The 26,643-nt window shown below is 36.7% G+C and overlaps 2 protein-coding genes and 1 pseudogene across 3 annotated transcripts; 1 reads left to right on the top strand and 2 right to left on the bottom strand.

Moving 5' to 3' along the window:
- LOC137735745 (sphingoid long-chain bases kinase 1-like) lies at positions 1-7,530 on the bottom strand. Of its 2 annotated transcripts, none has more exons than XM_068475188.1 (9): positions 7,298-7,530; positions 6,381-7,074; positions 5,896-6,267; positions 5,517-5,610; positions 5,363-5,400; positions 3,393-3,539; positions 2,118-2,217; positions 691-1,625; positions 1-423 (listed from the first exon to the last, which is right to left on the bottom strand). In XM_068475188.1, exons 2-9 carry the CDS (start codon positions 7,050-7,052, stop codon positions 265-267), a joined length of 2,517 nt encoding a protein of 838 aa, XP_068331289.1. In that variant the 5' UTR covers positions 7,053-7,074; positions 7,298-7,530; the 3' UTR covers positions 1-264. The 2 variants fall into 2 exon arrangements, with proteins under 2 accessions (XP_068331289.1, XP_068331299.1); XM_068475198.1 differs by having other exon boundaries at positions 6,381-7,043.
- Positions 7,531-14,065: 6,535 nt separating this feature from the next.
- LOC137744461 (ferredoxin-thioredoxin reductase, variable chain-like) lies at positions 14,066-14,842 on the top strand. The gene has a single exon (XM_068484271.1). It carries the CDS (start codon positions 14,151-14,153, stop codon positions 14,658-14,660), a length of 510 nt encoding a protein of 169 aa, XP_068340372.1. The 5' UTR covers positions 14,066-14,150; the 3' UTR covers positions 14,661-14,842.
- A 1,426-nt stretch (positions 14,843-16,268) lies between these two features.
- LOC137745061 (katanin p80 WD40 repeat-containing subunit B1 homolog KTN80.4-like) lies at positions 16,269-25,982 on the bottom strand (annotated as a pseudogene).
- Positions 25,983-26,643: the final 661 nt, after the last annotated feature.

Genomic DNA, 26,643 nt, shown 5'->3' with positions numbered 1-26,643 from the left:
AGTACCAAAATCTTAAATACACAAGCAGATTGCGCCAAAATAAAAAACAAGGGCAATGTTACATGATCTCAAATTGAATACAAAAAAAAATGACAGAAAATAAACACTGATAAACAACATACACTCGGGCAAACAAAACATTTATAGGCGCCTCAACTATTATAAGGTGTAACGGCCAAGTGTCAAACATTTGTATATTCCATAAGTGAATAGGAAAGATGCCCTTGACTCTGTTAAAGAAGTCCAAAAGAAGATTCATGGTATTCAGACGTGAGGGTTAACGGGAAGGGGGCGACCAATAAGTCTGCACTGTTCTGGAAGCAAAGAAGAAATGACTTGCCCGTTGAGAGGAAAAAGCTCTCCATCAATACCACAACCATTGAGGGTGTGCTTTCCTGATACCTTAATCTTCACTGACTTAGCCTGCAATGAAAGATAAAATGAGAATCCCCGTATACAACTTACTGTAGATTATTATTTATCAAGAACCTGCCCAAGAAACAGGAATTAAAAATCCGAACCGTCCCACCCCCTAAACTCCAACACAAGGGAAAACTTACAATACAAAATCCAACCAACGATGAAGCCACTTACTGTTTGCTTGAACTAGAAATGCACCAAAAATTGTGAAGTTTTGTGGTTCAATAAATGCAGTTTGTCAAACTAAGTGCAAAGACATTACCAAAGTACCTTGACATTTTCCACGTATGGCAGTGAAAGGTGTTTACCCATCTGCAGTAGCATGAAAAATCTCAAAAGCCTTAACCGCCCACTTCCATGAACTAGGAGCAAATCCAAGGTGTTGTCATCATGCTCAGCTTTTGGCGCCACCACTTGAGAACTCTGAACAGTTCTGCAAGCATGATTGCAAACCAGAATACCGAGGAATTGACCCTTAGTAACAACCCATTTATCTTCATACCTAGGAACAACTTCCTTTTTTCCTGCTTCCACATCATCTGATGGCCCTGGTAATTCAATAGGATTTTCCACATCCCAATTAGGTTCACTGTCCCACTTGGGTTCCGCATCCCAAATTGGACCTGGATCAGACAGCGTTGATGATATATCCTCTTTATCATTTGTTCCAGCATTGCACCAAGAAGATCTGGAGGCATCATGTGTGACTGTCAATCCAGTCCATCCTTTATCTGCTCTCGACTTAGAGCGGGTCCTTGGCCAATTTGGAGTTGTTGACAGAGGAAGCTGAGGATGAAGAACTTCTGGCTCTGCAGTTACATTGCTCCTTCCCGTTGAATGTCGTTTTGATTTCGGATCCAGGCCACGTACGTACTCAGATGGTTCAATGCTAGCATGACTGCTACTGCAGGTTGTATCCAAGTCTCCACCAGACATTTGAGTAGGAGTCATGATGGAGTCGATACTTGACAAACTAGAGGCTCTTGGAATCCCATCCGTGTTTGATCTCCTCATGATGTCTGTGTATAGTTCTGACATGTCAACTACTTCCCTTTCTGAGAGTTTTCCTTCTACGTCCTCTTTTAATGCTGGAAGATACTCAACTTCATAGCTGTACTTTGGTAGGCACAAGAATTTGAGAAATCCAGCAACAAAATAACGAAGAGGACCAAAGCGCTTTTGGTATTTCTCAGAGAGCTCCAATACTGCAACCAGTCCAAGACGAATTAACATTCTAACAAAGATAATTTCCCCATAGACTTATTTTGATTACTACAAGTAGACCAAATTAAGAAATGTTGTTCTCAGAGATCCAACTCATCTATCAATGCACCAATTGATCAAAATGCTAGGAAATAATCTAAACAACATTATTGAACAACCAGGCTGTGGGAAAACAGAAAATTTTTACACATACGCAACAGAAGGAGACAGCTCGACAATTTTTATATCAGATGGATCTAAAGTGACCATCGACATACAAGACAAACAATATATACTTAGAAAAACCCAAAACATTCAATCCAATTAAAGTAGTTTTGCTAAATCCCAACAGCGTCTAATTAATCATGAGAATCAGAGTCAGACAAAGTATCACATTAACAGACTTTAGCCACCAAGTTTGCTAATAAATATGCATTACGAAATACCATCACTCAATATCTAGATGGAACTTAATCATATGCGTAAGGAATTACCATCACTCACAAAACCATAATATGAGACGGTCATCCCAAAGTGAATAACGCCAGTCTGAATCCACTCAACAGCAAAAACATCTGTAGCTGTAAGACCCCCCTGAAACCAAGAAAACAGCACATAATTTCTACTTCAATGAATACTTTTTAGTTTTCAAATGTGTCAACAACCTTACAGATAAATGTAGCTGATAGGTAATTTCATAACTCAAAAAATGGAGATAATAAATAATGGGATCTTAAATGTTTATGCAATGCAGCTGATAAAAAGTTAGCTGGAATATTGTTGGGTATTCACAAGTGTTGAATTTGATTGTCTTCCCTTCGATGTATTTGGGGTGTCGAATAGCCATCCCTTATCCATTTCATGCTATTGGCAAAGGCATAGAAGGGTGAAGAGTCTACTTAATTAGTGTTTTACAATATTTTAACTGTTACAAAGTAAGTTGCATTGGTCACACACTCACCTAGTTGATAGGAAACTGACTGCAGCAAATTTAGAGAGCTTCCCATGCACACATAAGAAAGTGAGGTTAAGACCTAATTGGTACGAGGTTGAATACCAAATAACTACAGAAAATTTGGATAAGGTACCAAAAGAGACTTTGTTTTTCATTGTAGAAGTATTAATTTTCTATTAATATGTTTTTACGACTATAGTGTATTGTCATGTTTAGTATATTTGGGTTTTAAGCCTTCAACTCTTAGGCCTAGATAATAAACTCTAAACAGAATTCAATACATACATTAGAATAACAACAAAGTACACCATGACTCAATCACAACTCTGTGATTGCCAATCAGTCACAATTGTGTGCTTGCCAAGTAAATCGTGCCTCGATCACAATTGTGTTTGTTAAAAAAAATGTTGTGGGTCCATCTGAATGGTTGGCAGTTCAAACTCTGGATATGTTATAGCTCAAACTGATTCCTTCCCTCCATGTCCTCCATGCTACTATTTAGAAGGAAATAGCCTTTTAACTCTTTTTGCCGATTTTATGACTTTGGTGATGTTAGGCTGATATTTCAGAGTAAGGTTTGAGTCATGGCAACACGAAAAAGAAAAGTGAGACACACGGATCTATGACTTACGATGTGGTTGTAATTTTGCCTTGCGTGTAGGGTAGTTTTTCAGTTCATGCGAGCATCTATTTGGTGTTGGTCTAAAATGGGAAGTCAGCCTAATTGATGGAAAATTCTACTTTGTAGTATGTACACTACAACTGAATGTAATCTAATTTCTTTTATTAACATCATGAACCCTAAATACATTACCTTGACAATGGCCATTGCAGCAGAAACTGGATCTCTAACTCCAAGGACTGTCCAAACTAATGAATTATCAGAACCAGCAGGTATAATCCCAATTGGTATAGAAATTCCTTCTCTTTGGTTGTCTCTACTTAGTAAACCATTTAGAACCTGTACAGAAATAAAGTTAATGAAAATGTATAAATAAAGAAAAGGCCAAAGTTTAATCCATTGAAGTCAACCAAGCCAAAACAGAAGAAGAAAATAGAACATGGGAATTTTTTTATTTTTCAAATTTCTTAGCCGTCAAACTCCAAAAAATATAAATGCGACGTTTTTTCATTTTTGTTATTAAAAGATACAAGATATTCATTAAAAAGAAAAAATAAACTGCAGCACAGGGGACAAGATGTTCCCTAAAACTACACCTGACTAGAGAACAACAAAACAGAAAATCAATGAAAACAGAACAAAAGAACTCGTACGCAACAGTGCTCCAATAGCACGAAAGAACCAAACCTCAAATTCTGAGAAAACTGAAGCCAATAAGGACGTTAACAAACAAAATGTGTTCCACAAATGGTTCACAATCCTTCCCTTAGCATGACTAAAAATACTCCTATTTCTCTACATCCAAGCAACCCCAAAGTATTGCCTGCACAGCACCAAGCCCATTTTCCTATCTCCCAAAAACTACGGCTTCTCACCTAGAATTTTGCCCAACTCAATTGGGTTTCCCAAAACAGCCTTATCCACAGAAAACGGACTGTTAAATGATTCAAGACAAAAAGCAACTCAGTCACTCTCCTAACTCCAAGTCATTCAAGATTTTTTCAAAACCCAACAATCCCAAGACAAAGGAAAAGACAGAGGGCTCAAACACAAACTAACAATACAAGCATTTAAAGACCTTGATAACCTATATGAAAGAGAAAAAAGAGAAGAGAAATATTTTTCCCCCTTCCTTCCCAACACCTCTCCTTTCGCCATTCCCCTAATCCAAATATTCAGAATAAAAAATAAAAATAAAAATAAAAAAAACTTCAATCTCCAATTTTTTTTTTCTGGTCAAATTGAACCTCTATAAATGACGTTAGAATCGAGCCATCCTCATGTGGCCCCTATTTACTCTTAATGACATCGTACCAAAAAATCATCCTCCACTGGAAATCACCATAACTATTTCCCGAGTAAAGCTTTATTTCTCTTCAGCAAGTTCTCTCCATCGCACCTAGACTCTTCCCTTTTCTTTCACTTTCGTCACCACATCCCATTTAGCCAGCTTAAACCCTAAATCCTCATTAATGATGTTACCATACCCCTTCTTCCTATTTCCTTTTTGCACAACTCAAGTTACTCAACTCCAACTTTAAACTTTTAGCTTGGTTCCCCTTTTATTAACCTCCCAGCTTCAACTCAATTCTCTGAATGCTTCTTTTTCCCCAAGTGGAAACGACAAAATGTCCAACTTGCCTGTCAAATCTCCCAACTTCTCCAAAACATTATGATCTTTTGCAATTATCTTCACTGTCCAGCTTGCTCCACTCCAGATCCTACCGCAGCTTCTCTTCTTTTATACAAACTAGCTCCCCACCGAACTCCAATTGCCCAACATCTCTTCATTCTTCTAAATATCTGATTTCCCTGCATTTTGTGTGTCCCCTACAATTTGTTGCTGTCCACGGTCCCAACCACACTGACTTTCACCTAATATCTCTGTCAAATCATCCTCTCCCACGTCTGGTATTTCAGCTTCATCCAAAGAGCCATCTTCCTCTGTCAATGCACCACACTGGGAAGGATTCTTTCATCATCCTTGGTTTCAGATACAAAATCTATAGCCCCCCCATGATAGAAAATGACGTGTTGTAGACAGTTAAAGTATCTGTTTTTTTTTTGGGGGGGGGGGGGGTTGTCGTCGTGGAGTGAAGGGGAGAGAAAATAATAAGAATCATGGATATGTACCGGGAACATTGAAGTAGCAAAGGATTTACCTCATTAATAATTCCATCACCCCCAACACAAATGATTCCTGAAAATAAAAAATTATAAATGCGCAAAAGCTATAAAGATGACAAAGAAAATCAGAAAGCATAAGGAAAACCAAAAATAATCAATGTGATTTGATATTGGATTCTGTAGTAGTACCATCAGGACAAGTGCTAATGTCAACAGTAGAGGCAAGTTTCCTAGCATGACCTGCAGACGTTGTTTTAACTACCTCCACTTTGAAACCTGCAAGCTGTCACAGTTCACAGCTCCAATATGAATATAATTATGACCACAAGCTCTGGAAGAGTGCATTAACACTATCAAGATTAGAGAAGCAGGCCAACTCTACCACTGAGTTCAAATATACAAAGAGGAATTATAAATACTTATTTCCTATTAGATAGCTACATCAATGGGTGACATACAACAGCTCAGTTTAAGAGTCGTATCCATCAAATAAAAATAATACTTCTCCTGACTACCAAAAGGCACTATAATCAATATATAGGGAACGGTAACAGAATATACATCATACCTTAAATATAGGTTCAACGACGTTGTGAAAAACCTTACTTGAACGGCCACGTCCAGATCGTGGATTTAATATAACAAGCATTTTTGGCGGCTTCTTACATTTGAAAATTAATTCAGGAGGAGTATCAATTGGAATTAATTCTGAAGAAGCCTGCTTTTTAGAAGATAGCAACGGATGAGGCAAGCAATTCACATAACACTGCTGATCAGCAAAGCCCCCAACCCACTGAACTGCCTCTTCTATGCTAGAAGCCGAGAATCGAAAGTCCTTACGGCTTCTGCGAGGCTTTATAAAACATGAAAGGCCACAAGAACCCTTTTTCAAGGGATAAGAATGCACGGTGAAATGTCTGAGACCAACGTTGTATGAAACCTGTGCAAGAAAACAAAAACATTATTGTTTCCTACTTCATTCCAAAGAGGGAAAGGCAGACTTGTGATTTGTAGCTGTTGTAACATTCAGCTATAGAAGGAGGAAGTTCTTACTGAGATGACATCATCAAGATGCAGCATGTGAGAACCCCAAATTAAAGCCTTACTGGTAAGCTTGCCAGCAACAGCTTCCTGGTTGGGAATATCAGCAGAGGAGGAGGTGGTTTGTTGTGCATCAGTAGAAGAAGTAGTGTTTATACTGCTGGTTTTTCTTTTGTCCAACACTAATTTTCCGGTGAAGACAACATAACCCAACAGATCAGACTTTTCATCTCCAGCAGCAGAAGCCGGAATGTCAATCCTGTGCTCGAAGGTCTTTAGTGTGTTGGGATCATCAGTGGAGGCAGGGGTTGGAGTCTTGGAAGCCTTGATCTTCTGTCGCTTCTGTTTCTCAGGGAAGACAATTGGGGAGGAGTGTTGGCCCCCAGTTGCAGTAGCTATCTGGGAGCACAATCCCAGTCGCCTGAGAGACTGCTGGGGCGTCGTTACTCTCAAACTGTTCTTGGAAACACTCCCACTCTTCTGCATATTATTTATCTTTCTTTTCTTCTTACTTTTCCTTGTAAAACCAGAATTATTATTCTGCTTATGAATTGCAAAAGGGGGGATCGAGAAAACAGACGAAAGATGTGTTGTTAGTAGGGATAGGTGAGCGGCAGCAGCTGGAGAGGAAGTTTCAATCCCAATTCTAACAGTGAAACGTTGATTACACAGTAACTGCGGCATAAAAATGACTAGATCAACCACCCTGCATATATATTGTTTCGAATTAGAGGTCTTCATCAAAAATGGATTCATTGAGGACAAATCGCCATTTCTACAACCGGGACCGGAATCCTCAACAAGTCGAAAAATAATTACAATCCTATTACAATTACAATTACACTTACAACTACAACAATATAAGATATGAAAAATAATCGAGACTCAATCCGCTGGAATTGAGGAAAAGGAAGAAGGGGGCGACTTACGAGCTGAGCTGCAGGTCCGTCTTGTTGCTTAGCCGAGGTGGAGATGGCGATCCTTCGGAATACAAAGTCGCACACTCAATCAGACCTGAAAAGGAAAATCAGCCCGCTTTCCTCTTCTTCAGTCAGTCCGCGTCGGGGTCGGCCCTCAATTATCAGTTTTTCCTCTCTTTTTCTATTCACCGGGTAAAGGACAGGAACTGAAACGGAGCTAGCTCCCCTATTATCTTAGGGAGTCGTTCCATTTGGACCAGTTGGTCGTGGAAGTTTTTCTATTTTGTACTTTGGGTGTTTAGACTCTCACACATTTTTTTATAATTTATATCTATTAATCTTTTAAAATTCATTCAATCCGACAGTCAAAAATTAAAAATGAGTATGAGAAGTAAAATATGATATGTAGATATCACATCCTTGTACTTTTTCTTTTGATATTAATAATTTTTTTATTTTAACGACACACTTTTTATTATAAATAATTTTGAAATTGATCTAATTCATCATTTGATCATTTAACTGAAAAATCAATCAAAATTATTTTTAGATTTAACTACCGTATATCAATGTAGTCTCTCGTCAAATTCATTAAATTTTCTATGCTGGGCTACCATACAAGAACTACACATAACTAATAATTTTGTGCCACATAGAGAGTATAAAAAAACACTCTTGAAAATTAAAAAAAAAAAGTAGAAACCAAATAAGAAATTAACAACCTTCCCTCCAAATACTAGTTTTCTCTTTTACATTTAGCATGCAATGACTGGTTGGGTGAAATGGCAGACAAATTGCAGAGAGGCAAACAATCGTTTCACTGTTTGATTTCTCTTCTGAAAAAGTTCATTGCCATTAAGGAATATAGTCTTCGTCTATTTGTTTGATTAGTTCAATGACCAAATGTTGTTTAATTTGCTTAATATTTTTACAAGGGTGTTCGTTTAGACATTGCAGAGTGGGTCCAAGTGAACGGTTAAAGTCTCATTAACCTACCGGTCAGTTAGTTTTTAATTTAAACGACACACCGCAGACACGAAATTGATAAAAATTCATAAATGTAAAGTGAGTTAATTAATAATTAAAAGGAAACTAAAATAGGGTCAAATTAATCTCTCTTATAAAAAGAACTTTTTTTAAAATATATATATATTATTATAAGAAGAGAGGAGAGAGTTCAAACTATTACAATAATTTGGAGAAATGACATTTTCAAATCCAAAACGCATAAGTAAAAACACAACACTATCAACTAAGCTAAATAAACAATTTGATCTCATCCCGCCTATTATTTTGATTGTCTAGTTCATAAACCTGCAAAAATATGGAGTGGTGAATTTTAACAACTCAATATGGACATTCCTTATTAAAAAAACATGAACATTAATTGACAAAACTAAATTAAATGTCATGTAACACATAATTCAATTATAACATGTTATCAATAATCAACTATATGGGTTATATTTCATAATGCAACTAATTAACTTCAATTACTCAACCTGTTAATCTATATAATAGAACAAGTAGACATGTATTTTCCATACCATGCATTTGACCACTGCAGTGGTTGTGTGAAAGCTCTGTTACATAAACCAACACTTGTAAGTCAATCATTCCAATTTTTTTCTTTTTTTAGTCATCTTTCTTTAACTTCTTCTATCCAACTCCAAAATACCCGATAAAAATCTTATGCACTTTAGGCTAACTTGAGACATGGTACCTAACAAAAGTTAAACTCAACTACACAAAAGATTCTTTCAAATTATCTCAATTCCATAATTTCGAACTATTATCTCAACTCCATAATTCCGAACAACTATCTCAAATGAGTGATTCACAAATTTGTCTCATTTTTATCTTTAACATATATCACAATATGATGCAAGACAGAACGTTCTCAAGGAGACGAGGGATAAATGACATGGGATTCGCTCAACCAGGGGCAATGGAGTTTGCTCACATCGCTAATCGTGGATTCTCTCACACGACCAAGCATTTTAGAAGGAGAAATCACTCTCTTCAAATGCTCAAGGCAAATAATACTTTAATTCATTCCAGTCTCCTTTCTCAAGGATTTAATACATATATTTATAACGAATACAACACAATGAAACTCTAGTCCGAATTGGACTTTTGCTCTACCCAAAAATATTTAAAATGTTCTTATATGACTACTTAATTATTTGTGTTGCTCTAAAACTCAATTAAATATATTTGATGAATCCAATACGCATGAGACTCTTGATAGATTCCAATACATGCATGAGAGATTTGGTTACTACATCAATCAGAGTGATTTCTCCTTCTAAAATCAAGCATTTGGCTTGGTTGTGTGAGAGAATCCACGATTAGCAACGTGAGAGAGCTTCGTTGCCCCTAGTTGAGCGAATCCCAGGTCATTTATCCCTCGTCTCCTCGAGAACGTTCTGTCCTGCATCAAGTGGTATCAGAGCAGGTTTTCCACTGCATTAGAAGATCATGGCTGATATTTTTCATCCATTTGAACATCAAATAATTGAAGAGATTAGCTTGGTTGATTGGAATTCTCCACCAATTTATGACAAGTATGTTGATGACGACATGGAAGAGATTAAGAGGATACATCGACATCTCACCAATCAAATTTCTCGCATCGAAAATCGACGACGAGGCGTTGTAGCTTCCAAAGGGGAGGGAGGCATTTGTTTGCAATGTGTTGACCTTTTTCATGATAACACTATGTGGTTTGAGTCAACTGAAGAAAGAGATTTTTGTTCAGCATTTTACCATGAAGTGGCACAAGATACGGTTAGTTTGGATTATCTTAGTTCAAACTATGGGTGTGAAAATATTGAGGCTTCATCTTTAATTCATTTGAGTATGCCTCCCTTATTTGATCGTTGCTTGAGTAATTGTGAAATTTGTGACGGGTTTAACTTGAGTAATAACAAAAGTTTCGGTGGGAGAGAAGAAGGGTTTTCATCTCTCGAATCTTTGAAGGAAGTCGGTGACATTACTGAAGTGGGAGATATCAAATTCCAAGATATTGTTGATATGAAGGAAGATGTTATTTATGAATACGTTGATTTTATTGGTTTTGATATTTTTAATTGGAAAGCTTCTCAAGTTTTAGTTGATTTAGTCAATCAAATGAAGATTGATATCAGTTGGATTGCAAGATTTTTCATGGAGCATGAATTTACCACTTCAAGAAAAAGAAAATATTCCAAGTACTTGTTCGCATGGAAAGGTAAAAATCAGTTTCAAGATTATAACGGAGTCAACAAATATTTAAACTCAAGGACAAGTTTCTTCAGAGAAGAGGAGAATGTTGCAATAACCAAATCTCACATGCATGTATTGGAATCTACCAAGAGTCTCATGCGTATTGGATTCATCAAATATATTTAATTGAGTTTTAGAGCAACACAAATAATTAAGTAGTCATATAAGAATATTTTAAATATTTTTGGGTAGAGCAAAAGTCCAATTTGGACTAGAGTTTCATTGTGTTGTATTCCTTATAAATATATGTATTAAACCCTTGAGAAAGGAGACTGGAATGAATTAAAAAATTAGTTGCCTTGAGCATTTGAAGAGAGTGATTTCCCCTTCTAAAATCAAGCATTTGGCTTGGTCATGTGAGAGAATCCACGATTAGCTGATTGAGCGAATCACAGGTCATCTATCCCTCGTCTCCTTAAGAACGTTTTGTCCTGCATCACAATATATTCTCAACGAATAACATTCTAGCATGAGAATCAAGGGTGGGCAGCTAACCACTCAGCCCTGGAAAATTCTCATACAAAGAGCAGTTTTTCTCACCCATGGATTCAAGGAGGAAGAAGAAATTTATTAAAAAAAAAAAAAACCCTTGTACCAAAACAACCTCGTTTGGTCCTTATAACTTATGTTTTACAAAAAACGAGATGTGTTGCTTAAAAAACAAAGCAACAGCATGTTGTTCCTTCAAGATTTCAGATCCCTCCTTTGACTCGATGGCAACAACCATTTTTTCCATATTTCTCCCATTCAAACCCTATTGTACTTTATCAACGCTCAAAATTATCCATTTTCACTTTCTTTCTTAATCACTTTGACGCCTCTAATGCTAAGATCCACCCACCAATAAAGAAATATAGATAAGAACAAGTATATATAAAGAAATATAGATAAGAACAAGTATATATTTTTAACTTAAATCCTTAATTTCATAGTCTCAATATGTATTTCTATTTTTGTATAATTCCCATTGTTACTTGTTAGTTTCTAAAGTTTTTTTGGATGATGAATTGGTGGTTATTTTGATTTGTGATTTAGTAGAATATGATTAGAGATTTGGATAGTATGGTTATTGTGATTTTGTGATGTTAAAGATATATTATTAACTTGAATGTTTTCATGAATTGATAGTGAATTTGAATTGTGATTGATTGATTGATAGTCAATTTTAAATGTCTTGGTACAATCACTTGTAAGCTTATGTATTTTGCCCATTCAAATACTAAATTTCTAGATTTGCCCCTAATGAGCGTGGAAGTGCTGCATCGGTTGAATAAGAGGGGCGACGAAATTCTTGCAGCGGTTAAGAGCAGGGGCGTGGAGGGGGAGAATGACTGGGTGGGAAGAGGTAGGATATGATGTAGCTAGGAGAGGAGCCGCAAAAAAGGAATTGTGAATAATGCAGCAAGTAAAAGAAGTTGTCAATATTACGTTTAAAAATGAGAAAAATAGAACACACTCGGGTAATCGAAAAGAAAGAACCAAGATAAATCAACATAAAAAATAAAAAAAAAAGTAACGCGGTTCAGTTATATGTGCCTACGTCCACGGGACAACAACAACAATCTTTCACTATATCAATAATGAGTATAATAAATAATCTTGTCTAACCTTTAGGATTAAGACTTGACGAAAAACATGAAAGAACAAGAAGAAGAAATACATTCTTATCTCTTTTCTTTTCCCTCGCACACATTTTGCCCTTCTCTCACTCTGACTCCTTAAGTGGTATCCAACTTATTGTTTTGCTCCAATTCAAAACTACTACAATAGCCTATTTATATAGACATAATAACGATCTTCTTCAATAAGGATTACTAATCTTAAGTGGAATTTAGTTATGAATCCTTCTCTAATTGAGGAACCAAATCCAATTGGAAAACAACTTCAGGTAAACAATTTAAATTGGGTAAACAACTTCAATTGGGAAACAGCTCCAATTGGGAAAACAACTCCAATTCGAAGAACAACTCCAAATAAAGAAACCACTCCAATTGGGAAAACAAATAAATCCTCTAAGACTATAATTCCTAATAAACTTATGTCAACTCATCATGGGATGGAAAAACCTACCAATTTCCCCTTCCAGACCATTAGAAAGGTATACCAAAATAGGATTGCTCATCTTGATCAAATTCCCATTGATAGAATTTCTCATAACTAGGCTCCCTCTGATTAAACTACTCGTAACCAGGCTCCCCCTAATTGAACTACTCATGGTAGATTCCCCATGATCAAACTACTCATAACCAAGCACCTCCTGATCAAACTACTCATAACTAGGCTCCCCCTGGTCGAACTACTCATGACCAGACTCCCTTTAATCAAACTTCTCTTTGACCAAGTTCCTACTTCTCTTAACCAAGCTTCCTTGATCGAAGTACCCATGACTCGACCTTCCATCGAACGCCTCTTGACCAAACTTCTCTTGACTAGACTCCCTTTGATCGAAGTACCCATGACCAAACTCCCATGATTGAACATCTCATCTTCATTGGCAAAGGAAATTATAGACTTCTTTACCATAAAACATCGCTCATCTTCATCTTGATCCAATCACCATCAGATATATTGGTTGCTGTCTCTTAACACCTTCAATAAAGCTTGTCCTCCATTCTTGATTTTTGTGTAACCCCATTTGAGTTGTGTGGTGTCTCTCATTATCTCATAGTAAGGGTTGATATGCACAGTTGCAGAAAGAAGCGTTATTGGTAAATTGCAGATTGACCTTTAAATGAAGAGCTTTTTAGTATTACTCAATAGTTGTGGTTATATCAGATTGGCCTAGACAGAAGGGTCTACTTTAGAAAATTTTTACTGTGACGGAAATATGTGTAGTACACCACATGTTTTTATAGAAGTGGTGGAAAATTTTATATTTTAAGTTAGGGAAGTGTTATTGGCACTCAAAAAATCTCATTCTACACTACTCACAAGTGTATTTTTCTTTCCAAATATAGAAAGTTTGGAATGTAGAATGAGATTTTTGGAGTGTCAATAATCATTCCCTTACACTATGTTTGGATGAGGGAAATAAACATAGAATTTTGGTAAAAGTTAGAATTTATAAATTGACAGGCACCAATTCTCTTATTTGGATTCATAAACATAGAAATTTAGAATTTCTGTGTGGAAAAAAAAACTTGGAATTTGGGACCTCCAAATCCCAAGTTTAAATTCCATGTAAATAGGTGTCATTTCTCAATTTCTATGATTGATAGTTTAAAAATAACAAATTCCGTATTCAATTCCATTGTTTTTTTAGGTTAACCAAACAAGAAAATTTACAAATTCTAGAAAATAAAATCTCGTCATTTCAATTTCCGTCATTTTTAAATTCCTTAATAATTTTAAATTTCTTCACCCAAACATAGTGTTAAGTTATTAATTTTTTAACATACATATCTCACCATTTATATAATAACACGAAATGATACCGTGTATTGGTCACATTGAAAAATCTCTCCAACTTTAGCCAAATTCGAAGAATTTTCGAGTGGGGCATGGGGTTTGGAGAGCGAGTTGAGAAAAAAAGAAAGCAAAAGAAAGACTGGGTGTGCGTTCACGGAGAGGGATTTACTGGATAAGTGGAAGATAGATGGACACAGGAGCAATGAGTATCGCAACAGTGGCAGCCGCCGCCTCTTCATCCCTGAGCGCAGTAGCAGATGTGGGACAGATGAAATCGTTCTCATTTTCTTTCCCTTCTTGTTGGGCAGTTTCTTTTTCACATCACAAACTCACTCCCACCCCTCCTGCCCACTGCCCGCGGAGGAGGAAATTAAGTAGAAGGGTAATTTGCGAGGTCGCTGCCGCCGATGTATCTCCATCAACATCATCAGATGAAGCCACCGCCGCCGCAGCCTCCTCCAAGATCGGATCTAGGGTTACAGTGAAGGTGCCTCTGAAGGTGTACCACGTGCCCAGAGTTCCGGAGGTAGACATTACTGGCATGGAAGGTGAGCTGAAGCAGTACGTTGGGCTGTGGAAGGGCAAGCGGATTTCAGCCAATCTCCCTTATAAGGTGCAGTTCGTCGTCGACGTTCAAGGCCGTGGCGCAGTTAAGTTCTTTGCCCATCTCAAGGAGGACGAGTTCGAATATCTTTAATCAATTTCGGTATCATTCTCTCCCCCACCTCACACATTATATATCAAATAAATTATAGTTATATTTATAATTATAATTGTAATAGCAGTTAGTTCTGTCTCGTTTCAAAGAAACTGCAACTGCACTTGATTGTACGTATTTAATCACATTCACATGGATCAGTCTGATCTATTATTATTTCTCGAGCATTGAGCAATCTGCAGTTTTCTTGTTGGTTAGCCTGCCTAACCTCCTCACCTCCTGCTAGATAAAAGTTGCATTCGCATTGATGCAGCTTCTGACAAAAATTTGTTGCGAATGAAATAATAGCAACAAATTTCATTCGCAACAAGAAGTTGAAACAGATTGTTTTGCCTCCTTGTTTCATTTCACAGGCACAGAGACTATTGTTGTTCATCAATCGATTGCCTTAGTTTTTCTTAATAGATTGAACTAAATGATTGTTAAGATGGAGAACACTCCAGTTTGGTTCAAGCTTAGGCCATGTTTGAGCATTAATCTTTGAGCTTAAACTCCGTGCAACTTATACAAAGTCCAATCTGGAGAAGGGCCAGATCTGGAGTGGTGACAGCTGACGAGCTTATAGCTTATCATTGTCTAAAACCAGCTATGAGAACCCCAGACTAAATAATTTAATAAACGGTTACTTTTTTTTCTTTTTTTTTTTTATTTTGCCATTACGGTTCATACTAAAGTAATGCTGTCTCGGGGGACTTGGAATGTTAATGGAAGCTGCTTTCTAATCCATAGGCGCCTCCACCCAAATTATACATTGTTCAGTGTTTTCTGCGTATGCATTTCAACCACCTCGCTTAAGAGTTAAGTGCCTGCCTTTATTGGTTCACTGTTCTGCATACGCATTTCACCTTCCAATCGCTTACGTTTTGAAAACAAGAGATCATATTTGCAACTAAATGCAGCACTCTTTGTTTTCCAAAAAAAAAAAATGCAGCACTCTTTTATAAAAAGCGTTTCAATATTTTAATCTTAAATGTACACTCTTATAATTTTTCAATTTTTTTCTAATCTTAAATGTACTCATTTTAAATATACCAATTTATTATATGTAAAATGTACAATTTTTTAACATAAAATGTACCCATTTTGTATAAAATTCATTCAATTTTTTTTCTAATCCATTTTTTTAACTTATATGAGTACATTCTATTTCGTTAATTTGAGAATGTATCCATGCCAAGTTTAATAGAAGAAATTTAATAATGTTATTAAACCTTTTTTTTTTTTTTTTTGAAAAATGTACTCGTGTTTTGATACAATAATTTTTTTTGTTAGTTTTGACGAATGTATCCATGTTTAATTGTTTATATATTCAATATTTCTAATCTCATAAATTATAGGTTTTATTTAAAATCTCATTAATATAAACAATTATAAATTTAAATTTTTAATTTAAAAATACAAAAACCTACATAAAAATACATTGTCACATTAATGTCAAGGACTTAAAAAACTAAAAACCACCAAAGTTTCAATCAAAGAACATTGGTAGTTAGGGACCGCATCCGAAGTTTCTTTTTATATAATTTTAATTAGTTGTTGTCCACATGGCACAAATTTGACATCATTATCAATAAAAATTTGGGACACACAGTTAAAACATTATTATTTAATGATCAAATTGACGAATTGACTAACAGATGTATGACATTAATTTGTGTATGACATTGCAATGTTTAAAAGACGCAATATGAGATTGCCATTGCAGGCAAACTTGAGAGTGCAAAATATAATTTACCAATATATAATTGTTAATGCGGCCAAAGGATACAATTTGATGCTCAGATTAACCCATAAAAAAAGACGATACGATTGGATGCTGCCATGTTGGGTTACGAGTGAAACGGAGTGGAGCGATCTCCACTGAGTAGAGTGACACGTCGTCAATTAGCCTCTCGTTTTAGTTAATAGTTTAGAGTTAGCTTGTACCAGTTCTCCACTTAGGATTAATGTACAATCAGGGACTGCCCGAGCCTGCCAGACCACACAACACAGAGAGCATTGAACCATCAGGGCGGTGTTGCAAGAGAGAAGAGGGGTTCACAACTCCAAAATGCACAAACTCCCTCCATACTGCACCTTCACTATGCACACTTTTTCAGTCATGAAATTTCCTGAAGAGCTAAACTCAACTCCTGTGCAGACTTTGCAATTGATCCTCCTCTTCTATGGGTAAAAAAGAACGCACAAAAGAGTATTGACATCTCCAGCATAATTCATTAAATGAGGGAAAAAAAACCCCTGTATTGAAGCAAACTAAAGAAAAACAGGCACCTGGTAAGAGCAGGCAAACTGCATTTGACCTTTTCAAGCTCCATAAAACAGATGTTGCAACGCTCCAGCCTAGGATAACCATTTCAAAAAGATAGCCACCTCAAAGCTGATCATGCTTAAATCTAGATATAAGGTAAAGAAAAATGTATATCAGAACAATTAAAAGCATACCTTTTCTCGGCTTCAATATCAACGCCAACAGATGATGATGCAGATATTGCTGAATAGATCACAGAACCAAATACTCTAACCAACTTGAGCAGCATGTCCAAAGAAATGCCTAAATGCCTGAATAAAGATCAGGCCCGTCAAATAATGAGTATCAAAATTGCAGATGAAAGATCCCGAGCACAAAACCTAGTAAAGAATGGCTGTGAATTTATTTGCTAATCAGGAATGTTATTATTGCCTATCCAATTCAGCTTGACTACTACAAGGGGTCTGTCATTCTACCACAAAGCAACCAGTCCCAGGATCCTAAATATTCTTCACCCAGGTAACATCCATCCTTCACCGGAAAATTGCTATTAGAGGCCCCTCTTTCACAGCCACCAACACCCTACCCCGCCTTTTTTTTTCTTGATTTCATAAACAATTGTTCTCGTTAGTGAAATTTTATGGGCAATCGATGGCATGTCACTATTTCATTCATATCAAACCTGTGAATATGGTGCCCGTAGTGCACCAGAAATCCACATGCCATTCCATTTTAAATGGAAAAAAATAATGTGGTGGCGGAGCATCACTCCTAAAAGAAATGATTGAAAATAAATCACTTCAAAAGCACAAAGCATATTTAGTTGAAAGAAATATTAGACTGGTTTCCCAGAGACAACTTGCACCAGCTTTTCCAATTTCAAACCCAAAAGTGCGACACGCTCAGAAATCCACAGAAAGTTATAACATAACAAATGAATGGATGATACTTCTATGTGTATGCATAGCACTTTAGAAAACATTGGGGAGCAGAGGACACCTATGACATAGTGAGCCCCCTTATGCGATAGAACAAAAGAAAAAGACAACAAGTAAAAAGGGGAATGTATCCCATAACTCAGATATAACAGAGGAAAACCAAAGCACAAATGTATTACTTATGTGCAGCTGATCATAACTAAAACTCAAAATGAATATATAAAGAAGAAAAGTTTCTGGAAGTTGTTTAATGTCATTAAGATTCTAGAAGGCCCACTACCTGAATCCACGACAAAGACCCCAAATAAATAAAAAGAGAAAAAAGGAAGATACTGCTAAAACTTCTTACCTATCCATGTTACTTTCTAGAAGGCCAGTGAGGAGTGGCAGAAGACAAGTGCATATATCCAGCGTGACAATATCAAATTTTTCTGTCATAATGCCAACTACGTCTGCAATGACCTGGATTAAAAGCACAAACATTATACAGAAACTTTAATTCTATACAATAACTAAAAGGGATGATTGCTCCACATTCAATAGTATCTAGAAATTGAGGGCTCAAGAAAAACTTCAGTTCTATACTTACAGCATGATCAGCCATCTTCTCCATTGCACCAAGGACTGCCTTAACATCATTCCTTTCCCAATATCTATAGACTACCTGCAAAGGGCTACCAATAACATTCATGAATTTATTAGGTGATAGTTAAATGTATTCTGTCAGCAAATTGTCACTCTTATTATTGTAACTGAGCACTGATTGGTAGTTCCTCATTGCAGCTCAGCCATTCTTATATAACCTCCTACACGGAACCATTAGTTTGAAACCTATCCCAAACCCTAGGCCCCTATCTATCCCCAACCTTATCTGCCATTCAAAACACTACTAGCATAAAAAAAAATAAAAAATAAACACTGAAATAACTGCTATTAAAAAAACATTCAAAAGATCTTGCATTTCTGTGGCTACAAAGTTGCAAACAGAAAAATAAAGCTCAAGAAATTCTATAGAAGGAAGAAAGATGGAATACAATGAATTATTGAAAGATAGTTGATCTAAGCTTTATTGACAACCCCAATTAACAAGCATTGAGCTCCCATCAACTTACCAACGCCCAAAATTCATGTAAAGAAAGAAAAGATGCACATAGAAAACAATAGCACCACATAAACACTTAAAAATAGTCTCAAAACCAATAAATATAACCTGTAATTTGGCAAGACGAGATTGCATGGAGCCAACAAATAGATTGTGTTTTTCCAAGAGATCTGCAATAGCATCCTCATCACTAGCAGTCACTGTTTCTTTTTCAGTAGATGTAGGATAACCTCGTTGCTTAAACTTCAAACAAAAAGAAGATGGCATAGGTTACAAATTTTGTCCACCAAAACGGAACACCATCCAGAAGCTATCATGAGAAAATGATCAATCTTATACAGTTCCATGGTCTCTACTACAGTGCTCTATCCATGGTTTCTAGTCAGTCCTCATATCATGACATTATGGGGAAAGAAAAGTACATTGAGAATTGGGCAATCAATTTGCAATTAAATTATCTCATGGTTAATGTCATTCTTTAAAAAATGACAGAATATTCCCAGGTCATTTTCTTAAGTACAATATGTGATGTGTATCAAGAAAGAAAGATGGCACCAAAAGGCAGAACAAAGATGTGGCCATACCGCAATTAAAGGGATAATGTTTGGTGCAGATGCTGTTCCCATGGTAGCATTGGAAGTAGGTCCCTCGTAGTTAGAATTTCTCTCTCTTTTCTCCCAATTTACAGCGATTGAGCGCATTCTCCCTAGATATACCATACAGAGCTTGGGTCATACTTCACTAGACTAGTCTTATAAATGACGCACAAGCAAAAACACTATACCTCCTCTTTGACCTTCAGCAAAATGTGCATCTCTAATCACCTTGTGCCCTGGAGCCTCATCTTAATAACAAAAAAGAAACAAAAGTGAAAAAAAATTGAAGCTTAAGGTTTGACAACGACACTCGGTCTCAAAGGTATGAAAAAGATAGACGAACCCACATGTACAATGCCATCAGTCATTAAGGAAAACATTACAGATAATATAGAATAAAATACTATACAATAGAGAAACCAAACTAAAACACATGGGAAATGACGGCAATGAATATGCAAAACATACACAAGTTCTTATAACAGCCATTCAGACTGCGCATATGGAGAATCCATTTTCAGAGTAAGGAATTTTCCCAGTCCCTTGGTTGGCAATACCATCCACAAAGGGTTAGTTGCTTATTTTGGTTTTCATGATCAGCCGTCCATCTGCTTGCTTTCACACTAGTGACAATTCCTTTCTTTGCGTGACTATCTGATAAAAACCTACGTGAAGTATTGATTATCAATCATTTGAGGAAATGAGATGCTTGTGGTTCTACTGTATGCTTGGTTCATTCTACCAGCCTTGTACAACCTTCACAACTGATTATGAAAACTGTTTTATTTCCAAGATAATACTAGAAACCTATAAGGCTATAACATTATTTTGGTACCACAAAACAATTATTTAAGTAAGGGGTCAGGCAGGGGGGAGGGCGACCTCCCCAATTCACACACATGAAGGTTTGAGCAGCTGATATTATAAATTTAATATTTACAATATTCTGCCCATAAAGATATTTAAAATATCAATACAATCTCCAGTGTTCACACATTGAAGGCTTGTGTTGCAGAGACTAGAAAATCATCAGACTTACGATAGTATGGCTCATTATAGACATGTCAATGATGTATAAACATCTTCAAAACAACCTCCCCAAGAATCAAGATCCAAAATTAGACTAAATGACAATATATTGAATATATTGGATATGAGTGGAAAGCGTGCTACCAAGATTAGATACATACAACTTTCATGCTGGTAACTTGCAGTCGGCTCCATCATTGAACTTGTTTCAAGCTTCCCAGGCGCAAAACATATATCATCCTTTGTGTTTTTTTCAGCATGTATTTCCCGAGTTGAATTTATAACTGTTGAGAAGCCATTCTTATCTGCCGCACTGCTTAATTCAATAGCCTTAGAAGCAGGGGATTCAGACACAGCTGGCTTATCCACTTCTTCTCTGCTATTGGACAACTTCCGGAGATCAGTTGCCTTTGACTGCAAAGATAACGCCAGTGGTCTTCCAGCAATGCCGACCTCTTTTCTAGATTCAGCTGACAGCTCTGACCTCATACTAGTTCTTGGCACAATTACAGGTATGACATCAGACTTGTTAAATGTTGGAATATTAGCTGTTGAATGGGTCTTAGTAGAACTCCTCTTCAGGGTTGTTACAGTAGGAACTGCCACTGAACTAGCCGCAATAGTTTTTGGACTGGAATTCAAATTGATCCTTTGAGGAGTAACAGGAAAACTTCCTGTGGCTTCATTCAGAGGATAATCATCAGGCATTAAAAAGTCAACATCAGAATGAAGTAATAACATAAGAAATGTAAACAAGCTAAGGTAAGATCTGTGATAAAAAAAAAAATCTGAGAATCTCAGTGACACCGCAAAAATTAAAAATTAAAAAGGCTAATAGTTTGCCTACATGCAATAATTTTTGGCTCCTTAACGAGATCTGAATTCTGAGAAACTGATAACCTTCCAAGAGACTTTGTTTCCTTCACTAAAGAATCTGAATTTTGAGAAATAGATAACCGGCCCAAACTAGATTTGGCAGCATTTTCATTGAGCACGGAGAGATTCCCACCAGACAATGATTTAGATTCTGAGTGCTCACTCAATCTGCTGGCATTACCAATTGCATACGGTTCTATGCGCTATACCAAGCAACAGATAAGTTTGAAATCAATAGTTAATAGCACCAGGGCTAGAAACCAAGAAAACACTCCAAGAACAAAGATAAACTGAATAATACCGAGATGTCTACAACCCACACTCCAACACAACTCTGATTGTATGAGCATCCAAGAAGCTTTCCCTCATGAACAGTAAGATCTGACAATCGAGACCATCCCACCTCCACAGCATCATGGCATCTTATTGGCTCCCACGAGAAAACCTACATAGTAAAATTATAAAGTATGCATACCTGATAATCCTGATTATTATGAAGGATTATATGAGCTTACCTTTAAACTTTCATGCAATCCACAGAGTAGGACTCTCCCATCCGGGCTAAAAGTCAAAGAACGCACTCCAGTTGTCTGTTAGAAACTAGAAATGAGATAGATAATCTCCTTATAGAAAGAAAATCATGAGAATCTTAATTTCTTGGCAATATGGACCAATACTTTTACTAATTAAGAGCCAAGAGCAGTATTCATGAGGTACACGGTACCTCAGGTCCAGCTGAGCCAATTAGCTCAAAGGTTTCGAGGTCCCAAAATTTGACTGTCCTATCTGCTGAACCTGAAAGGAAGTGAGGAAGGGAGAAGAAAGCAATATATGTGAAATACTGTACAAGGACAGATGTGCAGTGTAAATGATTACAGATTACCAGAGTTTACAGTTCACATGCTGGAATAAAAGCAGAAGTAATAAGCACTTTATATGATTTGAGCAGCATGTTATGCACATTTATTGATAATTGAAACAAACCACACAACTTTGAAATGACACTATTATTGTTACTTTCATAACCAACATTGACAGCAGCAAAAGAGCCAGACAGATCGACTCGCAAGTTCCCATTAAAATAGGATACATACATGAAAATTCACTTGTCAGTCATTGGTGTTTTGGGGAATCTCAAAGACGTCAAGGTCAGAACATGGTAAAATATGTACATGACTTTTCTATGGGTAGAGTTTAAGGCGATCAATAAAGTAAAATCAGCACTGATATTGAAATTTCAGACATACAAATCTACGTTTGGAAAGGAAAAATGTGTCAAAAATAGAAAAACTCAACAATGTTCTTTAACAAAAATATTAACAACAAAGCCTTATCCCACTAAAAGTGGGGTCGGCTATATGAATCCTAAAACGCCACTGTGCTCGATTTGCGCCAAATCTTCTGTTAGCTCCAACTACTCCATGTTTTTTTCTTAAAAGTCTCTTCCTTCATCCCTTTTGCCTTGAGCCTCTATCTCATAATTGCATTTTCTAACTGGAGCATCTGTAGGTCTTCGGTTCACATGTCCAAACCACCTTAACCGATTTTCTCTCATCTTATCTTCAATTGTGGCCACTCCTACTTTACCTTGGATATCCTCATTCTGGATCATGTCCTTTCTCGTGTGCCCACATATCTACGAAGCATTCTCATCTCCACTACACTCATTTTTTGCACATGGTGATGCTTGACCACCCTACATTCCGTGCCATAAGCATTGTTGGCCTTATTGCCGTCCTATAAAATTTTCCCTTGAGTTTGATCGCACAACACACCCGATGCAGCTTGTATTCCATGGTTGAGTCTCTCTCGGTTAAAAAAGTAATGTGTTTAGGTCTCAAAAATTAGTTGCTAGAATTTGTAAGTATATTAATGTGTATCTTTCCGGACTCATGTCCCACCCAATTAGCCTACGGGGACTACTTTGTAAGCTTTTACTGTCGGAGTTAGTAAAAGAATCTTTCTAATTTCTCTATTGTGGTGATTCCAATCATGTCTGGCATGATGCCATGGCCAGAGTGATTCCAGATATCTTCTTATATCCATATGGCTTCTGATTGTCCTACATCAATGAGATTCAAAACCTAGATATATCCAGATATTCCATCTTAAGTCACAGAAAGATATCTCAGAAAGATATTCATATTCCAACTTATATTTATAGATTTTCTTGCCCCATTACACAACACAAAGCAGCAGACACCAGGGTATCCAATGATCAAACTGATCCAGTTAAGAACCAGATAATAGGTAAACCGATTTCAATAAGAAATGAAAACAGCAGGTAAAACTACTATCCATAGCAAGAAAGATGCAGCCTACAATGAAGCAATGGCCTATGTTGAGCTGTAGGATGACAAAATGGCACTTCAATATATAAACAATAATCCAATACCTCGAGGGACCATCAGAATACACCGACGATATTGACACCCATACTGTAATATACAGCTAATAACTCCAGCTCAACACATGACTGATGAGTACAAAAGAAGATCACTAACCTGTTGCTAGCAGAAACTCATGGGGATGAAAGTCTATGCACTGAACCTGGCCCTCATGACACTTGAAATCATGCAGCATCTTTCCAGCAGTCAGGTCCCACAACTGTGAAATAATAGACTTTAGTTTATATGTTGTCTGAAGAAAATGGCAAATGGCATAATTTGTCTATAGATTACATGTATCAACATCCAAAATAACGGCCAAAGAAAATAGAATTAATTATTTTGCAAGAGAAAAGGAATACTAACCTTCACAGTGTTGTCCTCTCCACAAGAAACAACCCAGCGGCCATCCGGGGTAAATCTGATAGCATTGACCCCTCGTGTATGGCCTTTGTATGTGTGAATACACCCCTTCTTCCTGATATCCCATATTTTGAGATTTGTGTCTAAGGAGCCAGATGCAAAGAACTCCCCAAAAGGATGAAAGTCCACAGATATACAATTGGATCTGTGACCAGTAAGTGTGCGAACAACTACACAAAAAATCACATAGCAAAACCAATAAAAGATATAAAAGACAATTTGACACCATAAAATAGATATCTAAAAAAGCTCCAGTACAATTTCGGTTGGGGGTGTTCTCTTGTTTGGAAGAATTTAAATTAAAATATTGCAAAAAAAAAAAAAAAAATAACAAACGGCATACTCTTTGCCTCCTCTAAATCCCAAAGCTTAATTGTCCCACTTGCAGCTCCTGCAGCTACTAAGACCTCTGAAGAATCAAAGCTTACTGAATCAATTCCACTGGTGTGTCCAGACAAACTCTGGGCATGAAGGCACGTTGAGAAGATTAGAATTAATGAAATAACAAATTTGTTCCAAGTTGATAACTATACAATGTCGCTGGAAAACTTGCAGCAGCATCAAATATTAACCTCAAAAGGAGACAGGGAGCGAAGGTTACCAGTAAGGCATTGGGTTTCCCAATGGCCCAGAGATTGACCTTGTGATCTTCTCCGCCGGTGACAAGAACTCTCGAAGATTTGTCTGCCAATCTTGAGGCAATTCACAGCTGCAGAATGTGCTACAAATTCCTCTGAGCCACACCACAGGTTAAGGCTAGAACTATGGGAGATATTATTCTGAATCTGATACCCATACATACACACACACACACACAACAGTGTGTTTAAGTATAAAAAGCAAAATCATAGATTGTGTGTGTGTGCAATCTACAAATGAGGGAGGGAAACTGTAGAGCACATAACGAAATAAATAAACCAAGAGGAGGATACGTAGCTTGTAAGCGCGTTTAGTAGTCATGGGGGAAGAAGAAGAAGAAGAAAAGAGAAACCCTAGCCGCCCTAGGTAAATATAGCAGCAGCACGGACCAAACCAGTCTGCCGCGGTCCACACACTGAAATCAAATCTCAAATGTCAAGTTACTGCTGAAAACGATGAGGACGGTGATGATTGTGGTTCCATTCCGGATCTCGAAGAATTCACTCCGTTCCGTTCCGTAACGTTCAGTGCCTTCACATTTCAAAATTGAAAATTCAAATACAGAACAAGTTAAGGGATAAAAGAGATTAGATCGGGAGAAGAGAGCGATAGGAAATATGAAGAGTAGAATACAGAGGTACATTACGTTGAGGTTTCTTTCTTTTGTCGCTGTTGCTGCTTCTTCTTCACACTCTCTCAAAGTTGTCACAAAATCTAAAATTACATTTCTTGTCAAAGTTGAAATTGAAAATGTACGCGACAGAGAGACAGAAAGACGAAAGACAAGGGTACCGTACAGCAGAGAGTAGTAATTAATTAGTAATTAGAGTATTCTTAAAAGAATTTAGTAGTTACTGTTACCAGAGACTGCGCCTCAGCGAGTATCCCTCTGCTTCCAACTCCAATTTCATTCATTCATTCCCCGGAGCAGACAAGACCAGAGCAGAATAGATTGCTCAAATAAAATGGCAACGGCGGGGCTAGTGGCAGCAGCAGCGCCAATATATAATTAAGTACACGCAGACGCACACGACCTTCAGCCGCTTTCCTTTCACGACCTGGGTATGAATTAGTTGGTTTCAAACTCCGTATTTACAAGATTTAAAATTAAAATCTATTGTATTTTTTTTCTTTTGTTGAAATCCGAATTCTAAACTCTCCAAAAATACAAACTCTGACCCACACCCAACCCGGACCCACCAAAAGTTACAAATGTGACAGTTAAAATTTTTTTTAAAAATTAATTTTAAGAGCTCAGTTAGAGAAAATCTCTCATCTGTCCCCTTTCACTCTTCTTCCCTTCAAATATTTTAAGGAAAATTAAAGAAAAATTAAAAAAAATTTTAATTTTGATGAAAAATGACAAATAAATATATAATGAATAGTATCAAAAAAGATAAAAATATGATTTTTTGTTAAAAATAAACAGTACCGAAATATTTATATTTCATTAAAACTCCTAATATTTTATGATCTCTTTTTGATTTTTTGTCACTTCTATTTTGCTACTAATATCTGTTTACTCATCACCTTTTTTTGTCTTGCGCTTCCAAAAACTATATGCGGTCATTTCTCCTGCTAATCCATAAGCTGATATTTGCCTCCTTCCCATTTGGAGGGAAATACTCCTTTTCACTGGCCACATGGTTATAGTTTATATTCCAATGTCATAATCGAAAATGATTATTTTATTTATCATTATTTAAGATCATGTTCAAAGAAAA

Source organism: Pyrus communis, chromosome 1 (genome assembly GCF_963583255.1).
Source record: "Pyrus communis chromosome 1, drPyrComm1.1, whole genome shotgun sequence".
NCBI classification, from domain to species: domain Eukaryota; kingdom Viridiplantae; phylum Streptophyta; class Magnoliopsida; order Rosales; family Rosaceae; genus Pyrus; species Pyrus communis.
This window is presented reverse-complemented; position numbering and strand designations above follow the sequence as displayed.

What these genes read in the sequence shown, in the direction of transcription:
- LOC137735745 (XM_068475188.1), bottom strand. Translation starts at nt 7,052, where the DNA reads ATGCCGCAGTTACTGTGTAATCAACGTTTCACTGTTAGAATTGGGATT. An exon ending in CATTAGCACTTGTCCTGATG is followed by an intron (nt 5,401 to 5,516) that starts GTACTACTACAG and finishes TTTTATTTTCAG; the next exon opens with GAATCATTTGTGTTGGGGGT. An exon ending in CATACGTGGAAAATGTCAAG is followed by an intron (nt 424 to 690) that starts GTACTTTGGTAA and finishes CTTTCATTGCAG; the next exon opens with GCTAAGTCAGTGAAGATTAA.
- LOC137744461 (XM_068484271.1), top strand. Translation starts at nt 14,151, where the DNA reads ATGGACACAGGAGCAATGAGTATCGCAACAGTGGCAGCCGCCGCCTCT.